The 21,231-nt window shown below is 37.5% G+C and overlaps 1 protein-coding gene across 2 annotated transcripts in view; it reads right to left on the bottom strand.

Annotated features, from left to right (window-relative positions):
- Positions 1-5,250: 5,250 nt before the first annotated feature.
- YES1 (YES proto-oncogene 1, Src family tyrosine kinase) overlaps positions 5,251-21,231 on the bottom strand; it is a 68,419-nt gene continuing 52,438 nt past the window's right edge. For both annotated transcript variants that reach the window (XM_069468205.1, XM_069468207.1), the window contains exons 9-12: positions 18,345-18,421; positions 16,865-17,018; positions 14,283-14,414; positions 5,251-7,779 (exon numbers count right to left, since the gene is read on the bottom strand). In XM_069468205.1, the coding sequence (XP_069324306.1) occupies positions 7,571-7,779; positions 14,283-14,414; positions 16,865-17,018; positions 18,345-18,421 (572 nt within the window). In that variant the 3' untranslated portion in view covers positions 5,251-7,570. The remainder of the gene's footprint in view (positions 7,780-14,282; positions 14,415-16,864; positions 17,019-18,344; positions 18,422-21,231) is intronic.

Genomic DNA, 21,231 nt, shown 5'->3' on the forward strand with positions numbered 1-21,231 from the left:
CTACACTAATCAAGTCAATAAGACAGGCATGTAGATCGATGAAACACAGGAGAGTCCTGAAGTAGACCCACACATATGTAGTCAGTTGATTTTTTAAAACAGATGCCAAGGAAATTCAATGGGTAAGACAGTCTTTCCAATCAATGGTGCTGGAGCAATTGGATATCCAGTTGGAACAAACTAACACTGGACCCTTACCTTATAAATTGTTTCAAAATGGAATAAATGTCAGGAGCTAAAATTATAAAGTTTCTGAAGAAAATCTTTGTGAATTTGGGTAAGGCAAATTTTCTTAGGACACAAAAAGCCTGAATCATAAAAGGGAAAAAATAATTGGACTTCATCAAAATTAAAAATGTTTTCTCTACAATGGTATGCATTTGTGTAAACAAAGTAAAAAAAAAAAAAAAAAGAGAGAGAGAAATTAAAAAAAAAACAGGGCCAGGCGCTGTGGCTCACGCCTGTAATCCCAGCACTCTGGGAGGCCGAGGCGGGTGGATTGTTTGAGCTCAGGAGTTCGAGACCAGCCTGAGCAAGAGCAAGACCCCGTCTCTACTAAAAATAGAAAGAAATTATATGGACAGCTAAAAATATATATAGAAAAAATTAGCCGGGCATGGTGGTGCATGCCTGTAGTCCCAGCTACTCGGGAGGCTGAGACAGGAGGATCGCTTGAGCTCAGGAGTTTGAGGTTGCTGTGAGCTAGGCTGATGCCACGGCACTCACTCTAGCCCAGGCAACAAAGCGAGACTCTGTCTCAAAAAAAAAAAAAAAAAAAAAACCAGAAAAAAAATTAAAATAAAAAAAATTAAAAAAAAATGTTTTCTCTTCAGTAGAAACCATTAAAGAAATGAAAAAGCAAGCTGCAGATTGGGACAAAAATATTTACAAAACATATGTCTGATAAGGGACTTGTATTCAGAACATTGAAAGAATTACAACTCAACTCAATAAGATGACAAACTACTCAATAAAAAGATAGGCAAAAGATTAGACATTCCACCAAAGAAGATATATGAATTTCCAATAAGCATATGAAAAGACTCGTAATGTTGTTAGTCACTAGGGAAATGCATACTGAAACCACAATGATGTACTACTAACACCCACCAGAATGGCTACAATTGAAATGACCGGCAATACCAAGTATTGGCAAGGACATGAAGCACCTGGAACTCACATACATTGCTGGTAGGAGTATGAAATGGCGCAGCTTCTTTGAAAAACAGCTTGGCAGCTTCTTGGAAAGTTAAATATACATGTATCATACAATCCAGTAATCCTATGCCTATGTATTTATCCAAGAGGATTTAAAGCCTATATACACTAAAAACTTATACTTGAATGTTCACAGCAGCTTTATTCATGATAGCCATAAACTGGAAACCTAAACATCTGTCACCTGGTAAATGGACAAAACCAGTTGTGGTATGTCATAGCCACACAATGGAATGTTACTGAGCCACAACAAGATGAATCTCAAAAGCATAATGCTAAATGAAAGATACCAGACACACTGACTACATACGGTGATTCCACTGATATGAAATCCTAGACATGTAAAACTAGTGACAGAAAACACTCAGTGGTTGCCAGAAGTCAGGGGTGAATGGAGGAGATTGACTGTCAAGGGACATAATGGAACTTTCTGTAATGATGGGAATGTTCTATATCATGATTGTGGTAGTGGTTTCATGACTGCACACCTTCATCAAAACTCATCTAATTGTATACTTAAGATGGTGAATTTTATTGTATGTAAATTATACCTCAATAAAACAAACACAGATGTTGCTTTAGGGCTCTCTCCTTCTCTTTGAATTTGTTGATTTTAAGTTTGAACTCTCTGGAATTGCACTTAAAACTCTGCAAGGATTTTCTCTTGTATTTCCTTTGGACTGGGTTTCTTCTGGTTCCAGGAGTTTCTCAAAATTTCTGTGGGACTGAAGCCACCCTTTTCTAACTTTCTTGCACTAGAAAGGATTACAAAAACAACCAACCAAACTAACAACCCTTTGGTCATTTCAAGGCATTTAGGATGGAAGGAAACATAAAAGCATGTATTTCGTTTGCCATCTAGTCCCCACACTGTATCTTCTCCATGTTGTAAGAGACAAGGGCTTTCCCTAAAAAATAGTACAATTATGAGTTAAAAAAGGAATTATATAACCTTTAAGGAACACACTACTTTTTTTTATTAGTATCATTGTCAATCCTTTTGGCCAACTGCGAAGTTTTGTTTTTTATTTCTCTCATCCCTATCAACACTTAGGCTAGAGGGAATTTTGTACTTTGGATTCTCAAAGTCCTCCAGCTTGTTCAAGTTAACTTGACCTTTAAGATCTAAGTGGGGCTGGATTGAACCCCTGCCACACGTATGTGAGAAATCCAGTGTCCCTCCAGGTATCTCTGGAAGTACTTGGTGGACTTATTTTTCTCCTCCTAACTCAATTCAGTTTCTGTATTTGCTGATTTTCTCACTGTATTTAAACTGGGGTGTGAAATCCACTCCCTACCCTTTTTTGTACTTTGTCACTATTCCTTTTGGCCATTACCCCAATCTCTTTACTTCCCTAAAGGTCACTGACCCATAGCTGAGTGCAGCTAAGATTTGAAGAAAGGTTGTGGGTAACCAAGGAGGGCCCTGCAAGCATCCTAAGATACTAGACATTTGTGTGTTTCTTAAAGGTCTGGGGACTATTCCTGCTACTGGGGAATTTTCACACTGTCTGTTTAACTTCTGTTGTTTTACTAAGTTTCTGGATACTTTTTCTTTTTTTTCTTAGAGACAGGGTCTCTCTCTGTGTAGCCCAAGCCGGAGTGCAGTGGCATGATCACACCCTGCCTCCCCAGTGGCTAGGACTACAAGTGCACACCACCACGCCTGGCTGTTTTTTTTTTTGGTAGACTCCCACCTCAGCCTACCAAAGCTCTGGGTTTATAGGTGTGAGCCACCACTCTTGGCCCAGATAACCTTTTTTTTTTTCATTCCATTTCCTCTTCTTAGCACCACCTCAATTCATGAACCAAATAACCTATTCATTCTTGAATTGGGGTGTTACAGCTAATCAAATATTCTGTTTAATGGAGTTACCACATGTGGTTTATTTTTTTAAAAATATAAATTTAGGAGCTGGGTGAAGTGGCATGCCTGTATAGTCCCAGCTAGTCACGGGGCTGAGGTGGGGGGATCACTTGAGGCTATAGAGAGCAATGATCTGCCTGTGAATAGCCGCTGCCCTCCAGCCTGGGCAACACAGCAAGACCTTGTCTCCAAATATGTACCTATATAAATTTAACTTTTAAAACTCTTTTAAAGATTCCAGTTTTAGAGTTTTGAATATTCTCAAGATTTGGTATATTCTCTCCATAGTTAATAAAGTCTTATAATCTTATTTTTAATATAATATTGTATATGTTGCTACTGTACTGAAAATGTTATTGTTTTGTATAAACTGTCCCTTTTGATATAATAGTTTCCTATTAAATATTTTCTACTGATACAGCTGTTGGTATTATGATGAGTATCAGTCAGGGCCCAAACTGAAAACAGATGGCACACTCAAATTAAGATAAATCAAAGATATTTACAAAGAGGTGTGCCGCAGAGGGGAACCATAGGGATTGATACAGTAGGTGGAATTAGTAACAGCAAAATTGTCAACACCCCTAAAACAGAAAAGATATGTAATGGGAGCTGCTACCAGTCCTCAAAAGGAAAGAGGGGACAATGTAGGAGAGGCCATATTGAGAGGAACTTAGGGTTGGCTGAAGGACATGGCCAGCCCAAACTCACAGGGAGGGAGCCCGAGGATAAATACCTTGGCCTCTCTTTCCGGTTTCCTCCAGTCTTCTGCCAGAGCTCCTCACTGGCCTGACACCACAGGAATCCAGAGAACAGGGGAACCATCTGGTAAGGGCAGGTCAGCCTTCCAGCAGAAGCAGGGCAGAGTCTTCCCTGGATGTGGAGGGCAAACAGATAATATTGGGCACACATTGCTTATTTTCATCAGAAGGAAGTATTCCTTTCCCAAATAACAATTTGAATGTTAATTACTCAGTACTTTGGTTGCTTGTGACAAAAACTCAGCTTGATATAGTTTAAACAAAAAAAGCAGACACAGAAGGATGGGCAGGGAAGAGCTGATTTTAGGGAAATAAATGCCACTGGGCAAACATCCTGTTTCTCAACTCTGCACGTTAATTTCTTTTGTAACCAAATGGGGACCTGGTCTGCAGCAGCACCAGAATGGCATCCTCACAGCAGTGTAATCAGACAGGAGATGAGACCCATCTCCCAACCCCACACAGAAAGTTTGGAGAACTTTACTGTGAGGTCTAAATGAAGATTTGCATAAATGGGATGGGAAGACTGATTTGGAAAATGCTAATTCTTACCAAATTAGTTTATAAGCATAATGTAATCCCAACCAAAATATCATTTGAATCTTTTTGGAATATGAAAAATGGAAGTCTACACTTGTTCAAGAATTTGTCAGGATACCAAGATTAAAAAAATAGCAAAAGGAACGTGCCCTATTGATTATTAGATTATCAAGTGATAGTAATTAAAAGTATGTTGATGGAAGAAATAAGTTAATTGAACATATGTGTGTACATGTGTGTATAATAAATGCAGGAATCCAAACCAATGGTGGAATGGATAAACCAATAATTGGTGCTAGGAAAATTATGTGGGGAAAAAAAAATTATGCTAGGCCCTTAAGTCATATTCTATACTCAACTTCCAAACAAATTGAAATGTTAAAAAGAAAATAGCATAAACAGCAATATAGATGAGGTAAATATTTAATCTTGGGGTGATAAGGACTTTCTAAGCTTAAAAAGGAATAAATAGACTTGACAACATAGAAATGAATGACGTAAATGTCAATAATTACATGTAAGGCCGGGCGCAATGGCTCACGCCTGTAATCCTAGCATTCTGGGAGGCCAGGAGTTCAAGATTAGCCAGAGCAAGGGTGAGATCCCAGTCTCTACTACAAGTAGAAAACTACATAGGATGAGTTCAATAATGTTCTGAATTTAATAAAGAATTGATTTAACTCTGCTCAGTTCAAGTAACTGAACATTTTTTCCAATGGTAGAATAAATTTAGAATATACCAAATTGTTAAAAACTAATGAGAAAATATGAATAGCAATTAAAAAGATAAATAGGTGCATTCAATGAGAATTTTTATTTCAATTATCCACAAAATATTACAATGCTTTATAAAAATATTAAGTTTTAGGCTACCATTATTCATTTAAAAAAGTGTGCTAGGCTGTTTTTGACAACTTCCTTTTTTGGTAAAGGTTAAGTTCCACTTAAGACACTGAAGACAAAAAGCTGTTGGAAGAAATCTTCAAATGTACAAAGTTGTTTATTTTTCTTGGCAATTTAAAAATACATAACAACTTAAAATGAATACACATTAAGTTAGTGTTTTATCCTTACTATACAATTGTTATTATAAGGAACTGCTCCATTCAGTTAAAACCTAATGAACACCATCAACTTTTCCTGGCTTATTTTTCTGATCATAATTAGTACATAATTTTGTTACCTTTTTAAAAATGCTTAGAAAAATTACAATATCATAGTTTACATAAAGCCTTTTAAAAATCTCATGTCACAAATTGCAGATGTTAAGGGTAAATTATGATGACACTCTTCTTACGACCCTCTTGATAGAGGAATTCAATACTACAGGTTATGTAAACAGAAATAACAACCACGATTTTTAGTACCCAAACCGTTGCCAACTTGCATGATGTTCATTTGTCACATTTTAAAATACTTTGAATTTGAACACATATACCATGGCACAGAATTTTAAAGTTATTCATTAAATCAGGTAAGTGACGGTAGTTAAAAATGATACCCTGAAAATATAGGAACCTGACATGATGCTTTATTTAAAGTGTGGACTATAAAGGAATATTTTAAAAACACAAATGCTAGACTTTTATTTATCAGATTCACTTCTTCCATTCCTTAGACACTTAAAGCAGAATACTGCTATTTGAATTCATATTTTGGAATTGCTTACTGATTTAGTCATAAAAGTCAGTCTTATTTTGTATGTTTCACTTTTGTACTTGAAATGGGCAAAAATTGTTCCCCCTTTCACTACTGTTACCATTCAGAATAAGTTTTCCTCCCCAAATAAACTATAATCTAAAAGGGAAAAAATGATCACCAGTAAAGTGTATTTAAAAAGTGATTGTAGATTCAAACATGGATTTGGAAACTGGAGATCTAAAAATGTTTTGCATAAAACTGTCTCACTGGAATTAGTGTGAAGGCTTAACTTCACTATTTTGAGGCTACGACACTCATTTAGTGTACATGTTAAGAAAAATTAGTTTTATAGTCCTACCTTGTAACTCTTAAAGTCTCAGAAAATAGTTAAGTGAGGAGCTTTGAGTGCCAGCAAAGCCATTTTGTCACTCCATGGCATCAACATTAAACATTACATTCCATCCCTCTACCTGTAAAACTTTCACATTTTCTTTTCTCATAATTCTTTTAAATACATTTTTCTCTCTGTCTATATTCAATACAATCAAAAGTGCATTTAAGTCCCTGGATCTTATGATAGTTTCTATTTGTGGCACCCATCACCATAAAAACATAGTAGCAACATCTCACAGTACCAAGTCTATTTTTTTTTTTTTAAAGGACTATTTAATTAAAAGCTGGGTCTTACTTTTCATGGTCTTGAAAGATTAAAAGATTTCCCCTTGGATTGGATAGTTCAATTTCAACTATATACTACCTTTAAAAAAAAATCAATGCAACCTTATAAAAGATTAACTCACTTTCTAGTTACCTTCATTATTCTAAATTGAACTATTCAGAAAATGACTGAACTGAAAATTTTCTTATTCCACTTTCCAGTTCCATGAATATGAGTGATAACATAGTGCATTATACTTTCAAATTCCACTGTTGTGGTCTAACATTTAATCAAGTTTTAGATGTTGTTTATATTCCTTTTATGTTTCTGAAAAACGTGGCCCATTTCCATGCAAGAGGAGGCATATATATTAAGATTGCATACTGATTGTTTAAGGAAAAACTTTTGAAAATGATAAATGCAAGAAATTTTCAAAAACTGGAATGGAATTATTTGGTCCTATGACGTTTCTTAATTTTAGATTTCATTATGGCATAACTTTTTATCTCCCAAGTTTTGTCTATAACAATAAATAATTTTCTCTTAACAATTCTGAGTTTGGGGAAGAAAAGAAAGGAAATGATTTTTAAGCAGTAGCCTTGCTGCTCTTCATTACCATGCTATCACCCCTACTGTCATCAGTATCTTAGTTCTATTTTCTTTGGACCCTGAAATAAGTTGGAAAATTCATCACTGGTTCTTTAGAGTTTAACACGTAGGGGGAAAAAGTGGTTTTGTGCAACCATATCTGGAATTCCAGTTTACCATTAAAAACATGCAGAGTAAAGAAGATTTTCTTCTTCTGATTCCTGTACATAAGTGAGAAACTCTACACAAGTTCTTTACATTTTGGCAGATTTCTGCATATAAAATAGGCTACTTGGATTATAAATTTTCTCCTGGCTGGTACTGTGGCTCTGTAGCAGTGAAGTAGTCTTCCAAGAAGGACTGAATATATTCAAACGTCGGTCTTTCATCAGGGTCCTTCTTCCAACACTGGTTCATCAAGTCATGGAGGGATTCTGGACAGCCCTGAGGGCAGGGCATCCTGTATCCTCGTTCCACCTGCTCCAGCACTTCTCGGTTTACCATACCTACCCACACAAGAGTCACACATTAAAAAATGGTCCCACCACTGCTAGCAAAGCAAAACAAATCTCCTACACTGATTCAAGGTATATTAAGTTTATTTAGTGAAATGATTCAACAGAGAAAGTAAATAAATTCTAAACATCAGAGTATATCAAGAAGAGCTTGGAAAATGCTAATCTATGTTTTCACATATCTAATTTTTCTTTTTTTCCCCCCCTTTGAGGCAGAGTCTGGCTCTGTCACCCAGGCTAGAGTGCAGTGTCATCATCATAGCTCACTGCAAGCTCAATTCCTGGGCTCAAGCAATCCTCCTGCCTCAGCCTCCTGAGTAGCTCAATTTTTTCTATTTTTGGTAGAGATGGGGATCTCACTCTTGTTCAGGCTGGTCTCAAACTCCTAGCCGCAAGCGATCCTCCTGCCTTGGACTCCCAGAGTGCTAGGATTACAGGTGTGAGCCACTGCACCTGGCCACATGTAGGTCTAATTTTTCATTCCACCTAACATCTTATTTTTAACGTTAATGCCTTCAAAACCCAATCCAATTAATTAAAATTTAGGGTGTCACTTTGAGGTACTGATGCTTTCTGATATTTACATTTAACAATGGCCAGACTTGGGCTAATGAGGAATGGTGGCAACGTAGTATATGAAAGAACTTTCAAATAAGAATTCAGAAGAAAGAGTTCTAGTCCTGGTTTTGCCAAACATACTAATTACGTAACAGGGAGGAGTCACTTCTCTGAAACAGTTTCCTTGTCTAATATCACCTGTTGGACTTTCTTCAATTTATTACACATAGCTCCTTTCTTCTATTTCTTTGTAATTTCTCCTCGCCCATGCTACCTTCTCAGGGACTCACCCTATGTTATCACAGGCCAGAAAAAAGGCCTCTTTTTCTAAATTCTTCCTCCTGACACTGTCTCCCCAAGCCGGCAACCCCACCACTCTTCCCATCTCCCACACCACCTTCCTTGCTGAGCTACAAGTCAGGCCATCCCTCTTATCTCCTGCAATCGTGAATTGACTAGTCAGCAATGATTTCTTAAACAGATTATGACCCCCTTAAGTCAATGTAATGGGGTTAAATCATTATTTCTACTTTTAGTTATGGATAGTATTTCCAAGGAATAAGTGATTTGTCAAAATACATTTTTTTTTTTTTTTTTTGAGACAGAGCCTCATTCTTCACCCCAGCTAGAGTGCAGTGGCATCATCATAACTCACTGCAACCTCATACTCCTGGGCTCCAGCCATCCTCCTGTCTTGGCCTCCCAAGTAGCTGGGACTACAGGTGCGCATCACCTCGCCTAGCTAATTTTTCTATTTTTTGTAGAGATGGGGGTCTTGCTATTGCTCAGGCTGTCTCCAACTCCTGACCTCAAGTGATCCTCCCACCTTGGCCTCCCAGAAGGCTAGGATTACAGGTATGAGCCATCATGCCTGGCCTACATTTTTTTTCCTATTAAAAAAAAACTGTATGAGTATTACTTTGAGCTTTTCATCTAAGTAGGTAGTATCACCTTCATAAGTGAAATCCAGTACATTTTGCCAACCATGGAAATATAACCAGAAATTGTCAGGGAGAAGCAGAAAAGGAACAAGGGAATTAATATTCAATGAGGGCTTACTGTAACTGAAGAACTTTTTTGTCCACTTTTATGCCTTTATTCTTTTATTTTATGCTTTATCATTTTAATTGACTGTTAAGATCAATTGAAATATATCTGAACCTACAAAAATAACTTCTAATTACCAATAATCTTTCATTCAAAACTTGATCCTTCATAATTATCTGGCAACCAGAACTATTAAATTATTTTATGCCAACAAGTTATGAAAGTAAAATATGGCAAAAATGGCATCTAATGGAAATACCCTCTATTCAGGAAGAAAACTGTGTCCTATAAGGGAACTTCTGAGCTTGCAAATAAGATACAACTCCCCGAGCACAGAGGGAATCAGGTCTCTCCCTACCACTCCTCAGTTATAAAAGCAAAAAAAAAAAAAGGAGACTTGAAAGATTATAAGACTGTCAATACCTAAAATCCAATGGTACTTATGATAGCACTCACTCTGTCAATAATTTCAAACATTACATACTTGTCTGCATTTGCCAAGGTTTATTATTGTCCCAAAATAAGATTAGTAAACAGAAGCTGTTGCTTTGAAATGGACAGCCTGCTGTGGGAAAAGCCTTTTTGAATCCTCTTCAAATTATCAAAGACAATGATGCTTATACATCTTTTTCTTCTATAAAGACTGTCAATGTACAAACTCTGATTCTTATCTGAACACTTAACTAGAATATCCCAATTATATTAATTTTTATGTATTTTTGAAACTATGTTAGTTGCATACTCATTTTGAATTTTTATGTTTCCCTGTTGAACTGACCCTTTTATCCTTATGAAATATGCCTTTTTGTCTCTAGTGATATTTCATGCCTTAAAATTTGTTATGTGGGCTTTCTTTCAGTTAGCATTTACAGAGTATCTTTTTCCATCCTTTTAATTTCAATCATTTTGAATACCTTACACAAAATGTGTCTCTTATAGTATTTATGTATATTTAAAATCCAGTCTAATCTGTCTTTTAATTGAAATTTGTAGTGCATTTACATGTAATATAATTACAGATGTAGTTGGGCTAAACTCTACCATCCTGAAATCCAGTACATTTCACCAACAATGGAAATATATAAATAACTAAACTATTATATAAACTATTATATAAATAAACTATTTGTCTCATCTATTCTTTTTTCTTCTCTTTTTATTGTGATTAAGCCAGCATCCTTCATCATTCCATTTTTTTCTCTTAGCTTTTTATGTTACCATCTTTTATTACTATTTTAGTGGTCATCATTAAGATTACAATATGTGTCTTTGGCTTATTATACTTTAAATAAGTACTTTTACACTTTCCAAACAAAAGAAACATGGAACAATTTATCTGTTACTCCTTTATCCTCTCTCTGCCTTTTTGTATTATTATTGTAATAGAATCTATTTTTATAAACATTTTAAGTTCAGTAAGATATTTTTATTGTTGGTGCTTTAGATCAGCAGTTTCCCCTGAAATACTTTAAAGACATAATTTCATTTTTTTCTGGCGTCCATATCCTGAGGAAAAGTTAGCTATCTGTTTGACTGTTGTTTCTGTATAGATAATATACAGCCTAAGTATCCCTTATCTGAAATGCTTGGGATCAGAAATGTTTCAGATTTTGGAATGTTTGCATATATACAATGAGATATCTTGGGGATGGCACTCAAGTCTAAACACAAAATTCATTTATATTTTTTATACACCTAACACACAAAGCCCGAAGGTAATTTTATGCAGTATTTTTAATAATTTTGTGCATGAAAAAAATTTTGACTGCATTTTGTGACCCATCATATGAGGTCAAGTATGGAATTTTCCACTTGTGGTTTTATGTCAGTGCTCAAAAAGTTTTGTATTTTGGATTAGGGATACACACTATACCACCACCTCCTTATGGCTACTTGGTTTAGATTTTTGTAATTTGACCATGATATGCTTGCTTGAAGTTCACTGAGTTTATTTATTCTACTTGAGGTTCAGTGAGTTTACTGAATCTGTGGGTTGGTTCTTTTTATCATATTTGGAAGGTTTTTGATATTACGTTTTTCAAATATTGCTACTATTTCATTTTCTCTCTCATCTCCTTCTGGGACTCCAATTACATATAAATTAGACCTTTTCACTATGTTTCACTTGTTTCAAAGTTCTGAGTTTTTTTTCATTCTTTTTTATCTATGCATTATTTTGGGTATTTTCTGTGAATGTGTCCTTGAATCCACTAATCTTGCTACTCTACCCATCTAATGAGTTCTTAATTTCATATTATGTTTTACAGTTCTAAAATTTCCATTTCTTTTTTATAGATTCCAAATCTGTTGAAATTTTTGTTTTTCATCATTTTGCCAAACTTTTCTACTTTAACATTTTAAATATCACTATTTTGAAGTCCTTTGCTAACTCCAAGATGGAGATCATGTCCGGGTCTGCTTCTATTGATTTGGAACTCTTAATAATCAGTCATCTCTTTCCTTCTTCACGTCTAGTAACTTTTTATGCCAAACATTTTGAATCATACATGGTAGATTATCTGGATCATGTTATCTTTTCCTAAAGGGTGTTAAGTTTTATCCTACTTGCAGTTAATTTTTACTAGTAGATCACTCAGATCTGCCAGTAAGTCAAGGCTTGGTTTTAGGTTGGTTCAGTTTTGCCCTTTCTCCTAGGGCATGGCCTTTCTGGTGCCTCAACAAAAAGTATAGAGTATTCCCCGTCTATTCACTTCAGCTGAGCAACAACTCCCCAGCACTCTGTAGCCTCTGAACCATGCTCAAATCCCCAGTCTCCCAGTGGCTATTTCCTGTTAGGTCTCCCAGAGCTTCTCCCTTCATATATGCAGATTAGGAGTTGATCAAGGACATGAGGGAATTGTTTTTTTTAGACAGGGTGCCTGGGCAAGAGTACAGTGGCTTCACCATAGCCCACTGCAACCTCAAACTCCTGGGCTCAAGTGATCCCCCTGCCTCAGCCTCCTGAGTAGCTGGGACTATAGGCTTGCACCACCATGCCCAGCTAATTTTTCTGTTTTTTGTAGAGACGGGGTCTCACTCTTGCTCAGGCTGGTCTTAAACTCCTGGCCTCAAGCAATCCTCCCACCTCAGCCTCCCAAGGTGCTGAGGGGAATTTTTAAGAAGAATTTTAGAGTTCTTTCCCTGTGGCTCCTTCCTCTCTGGGACCCTGCCCTCCAGACCCCAGCACTTGGATCTCTATTTTGCTCACCAAGAATGATGCTGTCTGGGCTTCTTTGCCATATACCCTTTTAGAAAAAATGCTTTCAGGGAGAAAGCTGATATAAATTTAGGGTTTATCTCATGTGCTTTCCCTGTTTTAAGGATTGTGGCCTTCATCAGTTGCTGTGCAATGTCAAAACAGTTCTTTTACACATTCTAACTTTTGTAGTAGTTTGTAGTGGGACGGTAAGTTGGATATTAGTCACTCTGCCACGGCCAAGACTGAAAGTTCCTCATGACTGTAGACTTAAAGTGACTTAGCATAGCTGGTTTTTTTTTTCCCTCCAGTCATGTTTGCAGGTATGAGTAGGTGGAGCTGGATTTATCTAGTGCAGTGATTTTGCTAAACAATAGTGATGAAATGAGGGAAGGGCAAAGGGCAAGTGTAAATGCAAGGGAATAATTATACTGTTTGACCACGGAATATAAGGATTAGAGTGGTTTCATGAAGAGGGGGAGAGGCAGGAAAAGGTAGCAGAATCAATGGATTAAAGATCCTGGTAGTGTCAGGAAATTGTTAGGGTTGGGGTAGAGAGAGTTAGCTGGGAAGATGGGAGGTGGTGAGCAGAGAGTGGATACATGAAGCTGAGATTATGAGAGGACTGCAGTTATTGATAACATTAAGGTTTAAGATATGAACATGGGAAGACTGACTGGCAAAGGTAGAGTGGAAGACAAGATCAGGGAGGAGAAGAGTCCAAACAACAAGTGACCAGGGTAATGGAAAAATCATGGATATGTGTATTAAGATGACCATGAGTTAAGACAGGAGTGGAGTCTTATTAAATAGGGCAATGGTGAGTCATTATTAAGTATGAAGAACTTAAATAGTGAGTATCAGCAAAAAACAGTAACAAGGGAAAGTGGGTGATAAAATCTGATGGCACTAGCTCCACAGTTGGAGGTATCAGGGAGGAGGAATATGGGAGATAATATGCAAAAACTGTAAGATTAGCATAACAGTTTTTCCTGAATATTGGATTTTACAGGTTTTTATTCTCTTCAACTATTAGGAAACTTCAGTAGAAAAGTTTGAGAAGTAACAGACTAAAAGAATATTTAATTGTAGCTGATTTTCAAGTGAGCTAAAATATCCCCTTCCCCCCAGAAGCTATATAATCTTATTGTTGAGAGGGAAACATTTTTATTTTTCCTCTTTATTAATGACAGATACAATTCTTAAAGTAATGATTTATAAATATGCTTTGTTAGGAGAAGTAAAACAAGAAAAAGATCTCAAAATAGTCTATTGATAAAACAGGGCAAATATATATTTAGAAAAATACACCAGTCACACTACTAGAAATTACGTTCGGGGGAGTAGAGATGACCCAGGATTACTCTGGTGGGGAAGACGGGGCAGCAGAAATGACCCAGGATATTTAAGATATGCTTATCATCTTAGAGAACAGTACAGATAAAACGCTCCTCAGGAAGACGTCCCATGGGGGAAAGCAGAGGTGCGTGCAGGGCACACCTCACGTGCCCACCCTGTCAAGGACTGTGGCTCTCACTGGCTGCTGTCCACTCAATGCCAAAGTAAACAGAAGGGGCAGGGAGATGGAAAGAGAAGAAATAAAGGCCCTTCCCCCCCTTATATTTTTGTTTCTAATAAACTCCTGATGAAGTCACTGATGGGATAACCAAGACCTAGTAAAATGTAAGCTTACCTGGATATGGCACTCTGCCCTTTGTTACCAGTTCTGTTTGCAGAATTCCAAATGACCACACATCAGACTTTATTGTAAACCGACCATACAGTGCAGCTTCAGGAGCTGTCCATTTGATTGGAAATTTTGCACCTAAAACAATATTGACCATATTGCTTAAATTAATTGTTTAAAAAATCTATTTGTTGGGCAACGTATGTAACCTGCAATTCTGTATCCCCCATAACAATAAGATGAAATAAAAAAAAAAAAAATCTATTTGTGTAAACATAACATAAGCAGGGCAAATATTCTGTCAATATCCCTACTATGTGTCATCACTGTCAAATTCTTCAAACACAAGATACATAGAATTTATATTAAAATAAATAACATTTCTTCCTAACATTTATTCAATGATATAAAAAAGACAATTGGTTGTGGGGACAGTAATTTATTGAAGAAAGTAGAGGCAGAAGCTCTAGTCAGCCAAAAATACGGATTATAGCAGCGGTCTCTATCTAATCTTTTTGGCACCACGGACTGGTTTCATGGAAGACAATTTTTCCATGGATGCAGGGAGGTAGAGCTCAGGTGGTGAGGCAAGCGACAGGGGAGCAGCTACAAATACAGATGAAGCTTTGATCCCTCAGCACCCGCTCCTCACCTCCTGCTCTGTGGCCTGGTTCATAACAGGCCACGGACCAAAACTGGTCTATAGCCCGGGGGTTGAGGACCGCAGGATTATAGGATCTGTAACTTTTAAGTGCAGTCTGGCACCTAACAGCTGTAGCTAACTATTGGTTTAGGAAAGTATATTCTATTAGGTTCTAACGTCTACTGGTTTTTGACCATAATCTCTTTTCTATTTTATGATATCTTTCTGCAAAGTTTTATTGTACTATCATTTTTAAAAGCCCATGTTAATTTACTCAAATATTTAGTGTATGCCTTTTACGTATAAAGCATTCTGCTAATTATAGGAACATAAGCATGGAATTCATGAAGTTTAACACAGTGGAAATGAGATTATAGGTATTTTACATACTTGAAGTTATTTGTATTTGTGTGTATATAGTGCTGTAAAATAGAATTCTTTAGATAATTAGACAAACAGAAGATCAATTTTCCTCAGAATAATCACAACAGATTTCATTTGAAAGGGTAGCACCTTGGCTGGGTGTGGTGGTTTGCACCTGTAATCCCAGCACTTTGGGAGGCTGAGGCAGGAGGATCGCTTGAACCCAGGAGTTTGAGGTTGCAGTGAGCTATGATGACACTACTGCACTCTGGCCCACGCAACAGAGCGAGACTCTCTCAAAGAAACAAAAACAAAAATAAAAACAAAAACAAAAAAAGTGGACCTAAATTAAGCCTTAAAAGAATGGTTTGGGTTTTTACAGGTAAAGATTATGGAACAACAGAAGGATAACCCAGCTGGAGGTTATTGGACAAAGGTATAGAGGAGGTTGGGGAAAAAAGCACTGTGTCTAAAGCAGGATTTCTCAACCTTGGCATCACTGACATTTTGGACGTGATAATTCTTTGTGTGGGGTTTCCAGCCTGTACATCCCTGCACATTATAGAATGTTTAGTGGTATGCCTGGCCTCTATCCACTAGGTGCCAGCAGTAGCCCCTGAACTATAACAACCTAAAATAATTGACATTGTCAGATGTCCTTTGGGGAAGAATGGTATGTGGGGCAACATCATCCCTGATTAAGAACCTCTAGTCTAAGGCAACAGTTCAATAGTTCATAAAGTTTGCTATGCAAGGAATTAAAAAACGTTTGCTGGCATGCCACAGGAATGTAAAGAGGCTACATACAAGTTGCTATATTTATAATGCAAACAATACCAGTCAAGTCTTCCTTGGAGGAAATAACTATCAGAAAGCCATAGTGGTATTTACTGTATATAATTTTATGAATAAAATCAATGTTTCTATGTCTCTTCTCAGGGGACCTAGAACTATTCTTATTCTATAAAGCCCTGTATGTTCAAAAGAAGATTAAGAAAAAAATATATATATTTTTTAATTAATTAATTATTTTTTGAGACAGAGTGTCACTCTGCTGCCCAGGCTAAGAGTGCCGTGGCGTCAGCCTAGCTCACAGCAACCTCAAACTCCTCCTCCCCAGCCTCCCAGAGTGCCAGGACTACAGTCGTGAGCCACTGTGCCCGGCCAGTAAGAAAAATATAGAACATTAGGTTACAAGCTTTTTTTCTTTTTTTAAAGACAGGGTCTTACTCTGTTGCCCAGGTTGGAATGCAGTGACAAGATCACAGCTCACTGTAACCCTGAACTCCTAGGCTCAAGTCATCTTCCTGCCTCAGCCTCCCAAGTAGCTAGGAGTACACCTGAGTGCCACCACACCTGGCTAATTTAGGGATGGGGTCTTTCTATGTTGCCCAAGCTGGTCTTGAACTTCTGGCCTCAAGCAATCCTCCCGCCCTGGCCTTCCAAAGTGCTGGGATTATAGGAATGGGCCACTGTGCCAGACCACAGCATTTATGTAAAAGTAATTTTACTTTGTCTTTGTCGAAACCATTAAGTGCTAAAAAAATAAATAAATAAATAAAATAAAAAAAATAAAATTTACCTTGTCTTGCTGTATATTCATTGTCTTCAATTAATCTTGCTAAACCAAAATCTGCTATTTTGCACACAAGATTTTCTCCTACAAGAATGTTAGCAGCCCGAAGATCTCGGTGAATATAGTTCATTCTTTCGATATATGCCATACCATCAGCAATCTTAGAAAGAAAAAAAACCACAAAATATATGATACAAAGGGAAGCAGAGAGAAGACAATTTTGGCTAATGTTTAATGAAATCACTTATAACCATATATCTCAAAAGGAGATGATGGTAATACGGCACAGTCTAGGAAATAATAGGAAAAATAGAAAACATTATAATAAAGCAAGCAAGCTAAATCCAGATTTCAAAAATCTGACACTACTCTGGAGGCCAAGATTTTTAACCTCACAGTATACTGAGTCACCATTAACATTGTGTCAGTGGTAGGAGAAGAGATAAATCACAGGGTTATTTAGTGCCTCTGGACATAGCCCATCAAAGTCCATTGTCAGACACAATCTAAGATATCCTGGTGATAATGGTATTAACCAAAAGGTAGAGGTTGGTAAACTACAGCTTATAGGCCAATTGTGGCCTTCAGCCTGTGTGCCCTGAGAACTAAAAATGGTGTTCACATTTTTAAAGGGTTGTGTAAAAAAAAAAGAAGATGAAAAAAAGGTACGAGAGATTTTATGTGGCTTACCAAGCCTACAACATTTACCTGGTTGTTCACAAAAAAATGGTTTGCCAACCCCCACTACCATAGTGTCTAAGAGCCTTCAACTCAGGAGCACAAAACAGGCCTGGTATATGTTCGTATGTATAGTTTCTCGGCATAAAGTCTGTCTAAATAGATAGATCTGTGGACATGTGGATGTTCACTGAGAAGTAAGAGTTCCGGAACCAACATGGCAACCAAAGCCAATAAAAGGCCCTTAGAACACTTACCACATATGTGGATGGGAACTTTTAATAGTTTTCACTGTATATTTTAAACAAAAAGCTGAAGAGTTAAAAAGTCCCATTTTTAACTATATATTGCCATCTTATAACAATTCTTGTTTTGGACCATATTAAATAAAAAATTCAGCATATACTTTAGATTACTAGCATTTTCTTTGGAATAGCATTCATCCATTTTAATTTTCTTAAAATTATCTGTTGAAAAATAAATACATATAGACTTTATATTTGTGAAGCATATATCTTCCATATTTTCTAAAAGGCCATATGATACAGGACAGCACTAGATGGGGAGTTACATAGCTGGTTCTAATAATGGTTCTGCTACTAACAAGTCACATGAATTTTAGATACCTTTGGTTTTCAGATATCACAATATTTTTAACATTAGGAGTTCACGTTGGATTATCTCTAATGTTCCTTCCAGTTCTAAAATTTCATTAGTTCACTTTATAAGCTATAATATTCCACTAAGAGTATTCTACATTTTCATGTATACTTTCAATTCAAATTGATACATGTATATATACAAATACCTGAGCAGCCATATCGACTAGTTGTGGAAGCTTCAAATACTTTCCATCTCCTTCCTTAAGGAAATCTAATAAGCTCCCTGTAAAAGACAGCACGATATTCATGAAAAATAATCAAATCTTACATTAGGAGTGAAACAAATACTCTTCCACCCCGCACCACAACATAAAACTTCTTAGCTTTTCATTTTGTTTTGCAGTTTTGGAATTTCTGAATAATAATCTTGATTCTAGAAGAGGTCCTTAAACTGAAATTTTGAAAACTCCTGATAACATATGAAAAAGGGGAAAATGCACTAACTTTACCAGATGAAAGGCATTCTTTCCTTGCTTTGATCAGTATCCCAATTTTTATTCAAAAAGTAGTATTAGATACTTGCATATTTTTAAGTCAATCTGAATCAATAAGTCAGACAACTGGGAATATCTTGGGGTGGTTAAAACTAAATATAGGGAACTAAATGAGTTGTGGTGGGAGTGTTGCCCTGATCAGCTTCTCTCAATTTTGGCAGAAGGTACCACTGAACAGCAAAGTACTATGAATAGCACCAAAGAGAAAGGCTAGAAAGGAAGTCTAATTGCTGCCTCCCTATTACTGGGTAAAAGCTTACTATGTATTCAAATTTAATCAAGAGAAAACATCAGACAAATGCAAATTAAGGCACGTTTTATAAAACAGGACTGTCCTCTTCAAAAATAACAATACTATGAAGGACAAAGAAAGGCTGCAGAATGGCTCCAGATTAAAGAAAAACAAAGAGAAATGACAACTAAATGCAACGCATGACTATGGACTGGATCAGGGAAGTGTAGTTGGTGAACTGGTCAAGAGATAAGGAAATCAAATACCAGGTGAAGGAAATAACATCAACAAAATCAGGGAAACAGGGGCAACAAGAAGATCTGTCTACAACAGTGGGTTTATGTTGAAGTACATGAGGCAATGAGTTTGGACAGATTATAGTGAGACAACTGCTAAGTAACTGAATACCGAAATGAGATCGAGTTTTTTTTTTTTTTTTTTTTTTGAGACAGAGTCTCGCTCTGTTGCCAGGGCTAGAGTGCCGTGGCGTCAGCCTAGCTCACAGCAACCTCAAACTCCTGGGCTTAAGCAATCCTCCTGCCTCAGCCTCCCAAGTAGCTGGGACTACAGGCATGCGCCACCAGGCCCAGCTAATTTTTTTTCCTATATATATTTTTAGCTGTCCAAATCATTTCTTTCTATTTTTAGTAGAGACCGGGTCTCGCTCTTGCTCAGGCTGGTCTTGAACTCCTGACCTTGAGCGATCTTCCTGCCTTGGACTCCCAGAGTGCTAAGATTACAGGCGTGACCCACTGTGCCCGGCTGAGACTGAGTTTTGTTTTGTTTTGTTTTTTTGAGACAGCATCTCTCTCTGTCACCACATGTAGAGTGCAGTGGTGTCATCACAGCTCACTACAACCTCAAACTCCTGGGCTCCAGCAATCCTCTTGTCTCAGCCTCCCAAGTAGCTGGGGCTACAGGCACATGCCATGATGCCTGGCTAATTTTTCTATTTTTAGTAAAGACTGGGTCTCGCTCTTGCTTAGGCTGGTCTCAAACTCCTGACCTTGAGCAATCCTCCTGCCTTGGCCTCCCAGAGTGCTAGGATTACAAGCTCAAGCTACTGCACCTGGCACGAATTACAGAGTTTTAAAACTAGAAAGGACTTTTGTTATCTTGCATTCTAAATTTCCAACCTGTGAATAATCCCACCCAGTGATCTGACAATATAGAATTTTACCGTGTTCTCCCAATTAAATAATTATTGAAATCAATATACAGAGCTAAATGGCTAGATGACCATTAGCCTCTTACCTCCTTTACATACATACATGTATTTATTAATTAGAGACAGGGTCACACTCTGTCTCCCAGGCTGAAGTGCAGTGGCGTGATGATAGCCCACTGCAAACATCCAACTCCTGGGCTCAAGGCATCCCAAAAGTAGCTAGTACTACAGGAGCATGCCACCACACTCGGCTAATTTTTTTATTTCATTTTATTTTTTGTAGTCATGGGGTCTTGCTACGTTGCCCAGGCTGGTCTTGAACTCCTGGCCTCAAGCAATCCTCCCACCTTGGACTCCCAAAGTGCTGAGATTACAGGCATGAGCCACTATGCCTGGCCCCTCAATTATCTTTTTTTAAGCTACCAATATCTTGATTGAAACTTCCTGTTTCTCCCTTCCTCTTCTGGTTCATTCAATGCACTCTTTGACAAGGCATATTTGGCTGTTGTTGCAGTAGAAATTGTTTCCAAAGAGTGCTTTGGGGCTTTAGTTATGTTTTGGCTATTAATTATTAGGCTGTGTCAGTTCTTAGCTTTTGAGAGAAAAAAAATTTTCCTATAGCCAATGTGAAGCTTGTAGTTACCCTTGTCACCACTAGATGGAACTACATCACTGGTCAAGATAGACTACTGGAGACGGTGACATAATCAGTGACTTTATACACTACTGACTCAAGAGTTTATTAAAGTGGATCGAATTCAAAATGGGTGAGTATCAGGCCTACAGCCCTATTTATGGACTTACTGGTTCTTCTAAAGCATATCTGCACAGGGAAAAAGAGGGAAGAAGCCAGGGGTGGTGGCTCACACCTGCAATCCCAGCACTTTGGAAGGCTGAGATTGGAGGGTTGCTGCTTCAGGCTCGGACTTCAAGACAAGCCTGGGCAACAAAGTGAGACTCCACCTCTACCAAAAAATAAAAATTAGCTGGGCGTGGTGGTGTGCACCTGTGGTCCCAGCTACTTGGGAGGCTGAGGCAGGAGGATCACTTGAACCCAGAAGTTTGAGGTTGCAGTGAGCTATGATTGGGCCACTGCACTCTAGCCCAGGCAACAGAGCAAGACTCTGTCTCAAAAAAAG

This window comes from Eulemur rufifrons, chromosome 5 (genome assembly GCF_041146395.1).
Source record: "Eulemur rufifrons isolate Redbay chromosome 5, OSU_ERuf_1, whole genome shotgun sequence".
Classification (NCBI taxonomy): Eukaryota; Metazoa; Chordata; class Mammalia; order Primates; family Lemuridae; genus Eulemur; species Eulemur rufifrons.